This window comes from Elephantulus edwardii, unplaced genomic scaffold, assembly GCF_000299155.1.
Source record: "Elephantulus edwardii isolate Elephantulus edwardi_28Jun2011 unplaced genomic scaffold, EleEdw1.0 scaffold00048, whole genome shotgun sequence".
Lineage (NCBI taxonomy): Eukaryota > Metazoa > Chordata > Mammalia > Macroscelidea > Macroscelididae > Elephantulus > Elephantulus edwardii.
The window spans coordinates 5,234,935-5,242,479 of record NW_006399798.1 but is presented as its reverse complement, the minus strand read 5'-3'; the positions used below and the strand labels follow the sequence as shown (position 1 = coordinate 5,242,479).

General features: G+C 58.8%; 2 protein-coding genes across 2 annotated transcripts in view; one reads left to right on the top strand and one right to left on the bottom strand.

Annotated features, from left to right (window-relative positions):
• Positions 1 to 710: 710 nt before the first annotated feature.
• On the top strand, positions 711 to 3,093 carry AANAT (aralkylamine N-acetyltransferase). The gene is made up of 5 exons (XM_006886357.1): positions 711 to 725; positions 808 to 904; positions 1,394 to 1,612; positions 2,368 to 2,522; positions 2,788 to 3,093. Exons 1-5 carry the CDS (start codon positions 711 to 713, stop codon positions 3,091 to 3,093), a joined length of 792 nt encoding a protein of 263 aa, XP_006886419.1.
• A 1,892-nt stretch (positions 3,094 to 4,985) lies between these two features.
• RHBDF2 (rhomboid 5 homolog 2 (Drosophila)) overlaps positions 4,986 to 7,545 on the bottom strand; it is a 13,178-nt gene continuing 10,618 nt past the window's right edge. Inside the window, exon 17 of the mRNA XM_006886184.1 lies at positions 4,986 to 5,407. Coding sequence (XP_006886246.1) covers positions 4,988 to 5,407 — 420 coding nt within the window. The 3' untranslated portion in view covers positions 4,986 to 4,987. The remainder of the gene's footprint in view (positions 5,408 to 7,545) is intronic.

Below are 7,545 nucleotides of genomic sequence, written 5' to 3'. Positions count from 1 at the left end.
CCTGCGGTTGGACTCCAGGCTGATTTGAGCCCCTACCTCAGCCTCGGTGAGTGGGACCCCCACCTCAGCCCCAGTGAGTGATGCCCCCACCTCAGCCCCGGTGAGTGATGCCCCCACCTCAGCCCTGGTGAGTGACACCCCAATCTTAGCCCCAGTGAATGCACCCCCACCTCAGCCCTGGTGAGTGGGTCCCCTCAGCCCCAGTGAATGGGGCTCCCCTTCAGGCCCAGTGAGTGATGCCCCCAACTCATTGCCAGTCAGCAGGAACCCCCCCAGCCCTGGTGATGGGACCCCATCTCAGTCCCAGTGAGCGTGTCCCCCTCAGCCCTGGTGCCGGGACCCCATCTCGGTCCTGGTGAGCAATTCCTCTACACCATGGCTCCCAAACCCAAGCACACCGCCAGTAATAGGCCAAGCCATAGAAATTCTCCTCAAGCTCCTGAGCTTATGATTTTTTACGGGGAGGCTCCCATCTGTCTCCTGGAGAGCAGACGGTGGATTTGAACCACTTACTTTTCTGTTAGCAGCCTGGTACATAATGCACTGTGCCACTTGGACTTCTTCTGAAGTCGCCCTACTTGCAGCTTCTAGTCAAGGGGAAAGAGGAGATGGGGGCAGGGTGGGTGTGGACTAGCTCTGGGAGGTGACAAGTGACAGTGCAGGACTTCTGACATGCAGGGGTCACAGGAGACAAAGATGTACCCCCAGGGATGTCGGGGAGCCAGGTGAGACAGGAGGTGCCATGTACACCCCTACACTTGCTCCTCCACTGCTCCCAGCTCTGAACCTCCAGCCCCTCACTCCCAGCAACCCCAGCTCCTTGTAGCTGCCCCGGCCCTGTGTGCTCAGCCCAGGCAGAGGCCCAGCTCCTCACGGCTGCCCCGGCCCTCCGTGCTCAGCCTGGGTAGAGGAGGTCTGGGTGGATGTGGAGGTGTCTGGGGCTCACCGAGATGAAGGGGCTTTCTCCAGGGCCACAGACTGAGGCTTCCTGAAGGCATCCAGCCACATCAGCTGGAACCCAAAGGACCTCGGAGTCTCCTGGGGCAGGTAAGCAACTGTGGATGACTCCCAGGGGAGTATGGAGGACAGGGTCCCAGCCCCCACTCATGCTAGTCCGTGAGGCCCATCCCCCTCCATTCCTGCGATCCATCGAGTCCTGTCCACCTTTACCCCTCTGAGAGCTCAGATGTGCTCAGAGGTCTTTGAACTTGTACGTGTGAGGGCTGTTCCATGGCCCTTTCTTGCTGGGAGGGAGAGAACACAGCGTTGCTGCCCCAGAAACTGCCAAGGACTGGCACCGGGGAAGGGCCTCGCTCCGATGAGGTGTGAGTCCTACCCCAGCTCCAGGACCAAAAGAGGAGAGCCCTGCCGCACCCTCATTCTTCTCCTGTAGGTGTGGGACCCTCACCTTCAAAGCAGGGGCACCCCAGGGAGATGCTGGCAGCCAGGAAATCCACACACAGACTCCACCCCCTAAAGCCTGCCACCCTGTATATGCCTGCTGGGGTTCCCAACTCCCCGAGCCGCCAGCGTCGCCACACACTCCCCGCCAGCGAGTTCCGCTGCCTCACTCCTGAAGATGCCACCAGCGTGTTTGAGATCGAGCGGGAAGGTGGGTGACCCCACACAGGCTCCAGGCCTCTGGTCAGCTCTGGCCTAGTGTTCCTGTGGAGAGAACACCCTCCTTCCACCTCCTCCAGGCTCCGCTGTCTGTGGGCTGGGTCTTTGGAGCACCGGACTGTAGGTGCCACACCCATGTACACGTTCGCTGTGGTGTGTGCATGTGTGTGTGTGCTGTGAGCAGACGCCACGTCTGCATATACTTGTCTGTAGGTGTGGTGCGTGCATGTATGTTGTGGTGCGTGCATGTATGTGGTGGTTCTGAGCATCCATATGAACACATATGTATATACGGTGACTCATACATACATGCATATTCATGAGACTATGTGTATGCATAATATGTGCATACAGTGTGCACCATATGCATGCATGTCTGTATAGCATGTGCACACACGTGTGCATGTATGTACATATGTATAATGTGTGTGCACACATTGTGCGCCATCTGCGTGCATGTCTGTGCAGTGTGCACCATGTGCATGCATGTCTGTATCGCATGTGCACATACACGCGTGTGCATGTGTGTGTATAATGCATGTGCATACAGTGTGTGTGCACGTTTATACAATGTGTACACAGAGGCACATACAGCACCTGTGTACGTGCATACTCAGGGTGAAGAACACAGCCTGGAGTCTTCCCTTTCCCATGGACGAGAGTTGGGTGGGACCCCTGAAGTGGATACTCAGTGGGTGTGTGCTCGGCTGACGCTCAGTCGGTCACATACCTCCTCTGCCTACGCAGCCTTCGTTTCCGTCTCGGGTACCTGCCCCCTGCCCCTGGACGAGATTCGGCACTTCCTGACGCTGTGTCCGGAGCTGTCCCTGGGCTGGTTCGTGGAGGGCCGTCTGGTGGCCTTCATCATCGGCTCGCTGTGGGACGAGGAGAGACTCACACAGGTGAGATGGGGGCTCTGGAGACGCTGCTGCCCGTGGGTCACAGCGCCTGCTCTGCGTGGGGGCTGGGCTTTCCTTCTCTGGCAGTGTTCCCCTGGGTGACAAGCAGCCCCTCTGGAGTCACAAAGGTCCTCACAGCGGCTCCTGATGGGGCTGGAGCCGGAGGTGGTCCAGCTGGGGGCATGCAGCTGGTCCTCTAGGGCCTGGGTGGGGTGGGAGCGAGTGTCTGTGGGCTGACCCGTCGACTGTCCCCCTTCCCGTGAACCAGGAGTCGCTGACGCTGCACAGGCCCGGGGGACGCATGGCCCACCTGCACGTGCTGGCCGTGCACCGCACCTTCCGGCAGCAGGGCAAGGGCTCCGTCCTGCTGTGGCGGTACCTGCAGCACCTGGGCGGCCTGGCGGCCGTGCGCAACGCCGTGCTCATGTGCGAGGGCCCGCTGGTGCCCTTCTACCAGAAGTTCGGCTTCCGGGCTGTGGGCCCGTGTGCCGTCACCGTGGGCGCCCTGACCTTCACCGAGCTCCAGTGCAGCCTGCGCAGCCTCACCTGTCTGCGCAGGAACAGCGGCTGCTGAGCGCCGCCCACCGCCCACGCCCACCGCTCTGCGCCCTGACCCGCCCAGATCCTTCAAAACACAGAAAGGATAGCATGATGTGGCAGCTCCCCACCAGGCAGGCACCCAGACAGGGGTGACAGGTCCTCTAATCTGTCCACCAGCCCAGGAAGAGGCTGGGTTTGATAAATGGGAGGGAGGGGGAATCTTTGAGTTACTCTCAAGAACATGGACAGGTGAGAAGGCAGGGGCCCAGCACTGGAGCAAGGGCCTACAGGCAGGGACAGGAGGGCAGGAAGGGGCCTTCAGGCAGGCAGGGCCAGGGGCCTTCAGGGAGGGGCAGGAGGGCAGGCAGGGGCCTTCTGGGAAGGGCAGGAGGACAGGCAGGGTCAGGGGCCTTCAGGGAGGGACAGGAGGGCAGGCAGGGGCCTTCAGGCAGGGGCAAGAGGGCAGGCAGGGGCAGGGGCCTTCAGGGAGGGGCAGGAGGGCAGGCAGGGTCAGGGGCCTTCAGGGAGGGGTAGGAGGGGCAAGAGGACAGGCAGGGGCCTACATGGAGAGGCAAGACCCTCTAGGTGTCCAGCACGAAGACAAGGGCCTCCTAGGAGGGGGGCCTGGAACTGGGACCCTTCCTCCTTACCTCCCTGGGCTGGTGACCTGCATGAGAGACGTGTCCAGCTGTCCACCCTCTTAACCCTCGTCCCTCCGCCCACCCTAATAAAGTGATCATGCCCTGAGCCTCCCTGGTGTGAAGGGCTGTTGGGGGCGTGGGGTTGAGCAGCTCAGCCTGGCTTTCTCTCCCACCTATGAATGAACTCAGCAATGCTGCCCCTTCTCCTGGGCACCATTTCATTAGTATGGGTGCCCCTAGTCCAGTCGGCCCCTTCACGGCTCCCAAATCAGGCCCAGGCTCGGGGTGGGGACCCCAGGAGACTAAGGCTTCACTCCAGTCCTCTCAAGAGACCCCTTCAGGCCCTCTGTGTGACATTAGACCTTGACTCTGTTTGTGGGGGTCCCCATCCTTGGCCCCCAAAAGTTCTTATCTCCACTGCACATCAGGTATCGATTCAGAACCCAGCACTCCCTTTCCACCATGAATGTTTAATATCCTGGAGATACATCTGTACAAAGTTAGCATTACTTTTAAAAATCACAAATGTAATATAAACTGGTAAAAAACAGAAACACAGAGCTGACTGAGCCCCGAGCAGGTCATCAGGGTGGCCTGGTCAGTCAGGGTGGCCTGGTCAACCTCCCCACTCGGCAGTGAGTGAGGTAGTAGGTATTGGGGGGGCACCTTCAGCACCAGGTCCCGAGAGGCCGGAACCCTGATGGTGCTGAGACCCCAGACTGGGGTGGGGACGCAGGGTCTCATCCCTCCCAGGGCACCTCCTTCCCCTCCAGGGGTACAGGCCCCCAATTGCTAAAAGTCCGTGGCATCCCACTTCATGTTGTCTGGCATGGGGGTCTGAGTACTGCTCAGAGACAGGACGGGCGCAGGCGGGGGCTCACGGGCTGGCAGGGAGAAGGGGGTGCAGGAAGGGCCCCCCCGTGGGGTGTGGTGGAAACCTGGATGCCCAGGTCGTCCAGTCTGAAGCCACCATGTGGACAGGCACGTTCACAGTAACAGCGAGAGAAAGCACCAGCAGAGGAGAAGCTTCGAGAAGCCAGCAGCTTTAGGACCCTGAACAGCTGCCCCAGGAGGAGGCCTTGAGGTCAGGCAAACGGGGAGGGAGCCCGTGATGCCCCGGCTGTCCCCAGCTTGGGCCCAGGACTTGCGGCCTGAGGAAGGGGGCTTCACCACTCCACGAGGCCCTTGCTGGCCCTCTCCGCACAGTCATGGGCCGCAGGGTCTTTGGGTGGGTGGACACCCCGGAGTTGGTCACCAGCACTCAGAGGACCGTGGCTGGAGCCCGGGTCAGTGCAGCACCTGGTCCAGCTCGTACTTCTCGCAGAAGCGGCTGGTGAAAGGGAAGCAGGTGAGGTACTCGACCCAGGGCCAGTTGATGGGGTAGACGTAGAGCCAGATGACCAGCGAGGCGAAGAGGCCGGCGAAGACCAGCAGCGACACCAGGATGAGCGCGCGCTTGCGGTACTTGTCGCTGGTGCCGAAGGTGATGTAGGGCAGGAAGGCGAAGGCCAGCAGCAGGCCGCTGAGGAAACCGAAGATGTGGGCGATGTTGTCGATCCAGGGCAGCAGGCCGCACACGAACAGGAAGAGCACGATGGCCGACAGGTTGAGGAAGGCCTTCCACGGCCGCTCCAGCAGCTGCCAGCTTTGGAAGAGCTCCACGAAGAGGCAGGCCAGGAGGCCGAACTGCGAGCCGGCCGGGCCCACCTGCGGGAGCGAGGGAGGGTCACTCCAGGGCACGGCCCCCCAGCTTCTCAGCCCGCGTGTCCCCCGTGAGGAAAGCCTGCCCTCTGCGGTGACAACCAGGGAGCTCGCTGGCCCAGTGTACTACGTGTGGTGCTAACCTAACGGCCAGTAGTTCAAATCCACCAGCTGTCCTTAGAAAGACAGGACACTTTATAGATATTAAGCTTGTTGTTGTTGTTGTTATGTGTCGTCAAGTCGTCTGCGACTCATAGCGACCCTATGTACAACAGCTCTAAACCCTGCTCTATCCTGTGCCAATCGCATTGCCTCCGACACACCCATCCTGATTACCCCAGTCACTGAATCAATTAAGCTTAGTATTCACAAAGTCTGTGATTTAGCACGGGAAGGAGGGCCGCAGTGGGTCAGAACGGACTGGCAGTGGGCTTCCTTGGGTTTTATAATGTTAATGAGGCAGTTATGTAACGATGTGATCCCGCAGGTCAGCTGGGAGGGGATTAGGGTGGGCTGCCACACCCTTCACTAGGCCACAGCACTGATCTGGCCACAGGAGATTTCCCTGGGGTGTAGCTTGTATCATCTTTCATGAGAGAGAAAAAGAGGAAGTGAGCAGAGAGGGGGACCCTAAAAACAAGAGGAAGAGGGGAAGAACTTGTCTTCGACCCGGGTTGCTGGCGGGGAAGCTCCAATACAAGGAGTCTCCAGGGAGCACGGGGCCTACAGATGCTGGAGGAAAAGAAAGGCTTTCTCCCAGAACTGACCCACAGAAAGCCTTCTCCTGAGCCGGCACCCTGAGCTCAGCCTTCCAAATGGAGACAAAATGAATTTCCATTTGGTAAAGTCATCTGCTGTCATATCTGTTACAGCAGCAGGGAATTTCTAAGACGTGGCTATCTTGTCCGGGAGCCCCTTGGGTGTTCACGCCAGATCTGAAGGACTCAGGGGGCTGGGGCAGCTGCTGGGCTGTCGCTGGGCCTGCTACATTCACCTGTCTAGCAAGCACTCACTTAATGCCATCACGTCAGAACCAAAACGTAGTATCACGGAGACTGTCCGTCTTTCCCCTGTGGAGCTGCCGGTGGATTTGAACCACCGGACTTGCGGCCTTTAGAGCAGCAGCACAACTCCTATGGACACGACCAAGTGCAATGAGCAAGACAGATCAGCCAGCTCTGGACGACGGGCACCCAAGAGACAGCACAGTGTCAGGCCGAGCCGGTTCAGGGCAACGGAGTTGTGGAACTAGGCAGGGACCGCACAACATTTTGCAGGTAACTTCCTTCACTGAGTTATTCACTTAAAACGGCTAAAACGACCCGTTTCACATTATATAGAAACACAACAAATACAAGAAAATTGTTTTTTCTGTAGGTCAAGAACAGCAGGCCTTTGGCAATCTCATATTGTTCAGCCTATAACTACGTAAGAGTCTAGGTGGTGCAGTGGTTAGGCTCTGGAATGCTAAGCAAACTGTGAGCAGTCAGCCCCTCCAGTTGCTGCGTGGCGGCCTCTGGTCCATAGAAAGTTCTAGCCCTGGAGACCCCGCGGGGCGGCTCTCCTGTCTACAGGGCTGCTGTGAGGAGGAGGGCACTGGGGTCAGCTCTGCTCTTTCAGAGCTAACAAGAGGGGGAGGGGGCAGGCGCTCCACTAATAACTGGGAGGTTTGTGCTGTGGCCTCCCAGCTGCTCTCGGGAGGAGGGATGAGACCATCTGTCTCCGTAGGGATCAGAGTCCCAGCCAACATTTCTACTGGGTCCTCCAGGGTCGCTATCAGTGGAATCCATGATGGTAGTGGGCATGGTTTGTTTATGGCTACAGAAGGTGCTGCCTGGTAGTGGTCACAGATGTGGACAGAACGAAGCACAGCTGAGGTGTGAGGGGCAGTGGCCAGGGAAGGGCATTCTAAGGGGGGACGACTGAGAGAGAGGAAGATGGGGGGGGGGGGGGTGGAGAAAGAAGTGTGTGTGTGGCGAGCTCTGGTGGCCTAGTGGCAAGAAGCTGCACTGCAATCCCAGAGGTACGTGGTTCAAATCCACCAGATGCTCTGCTGAAGAAGGCGGGCCAATCGCCTCCTGTACCAGTCAGATCCAATTTGACCGTACACACATAAAAAAAAGTGTGTGTGTAAATGTGTGTGT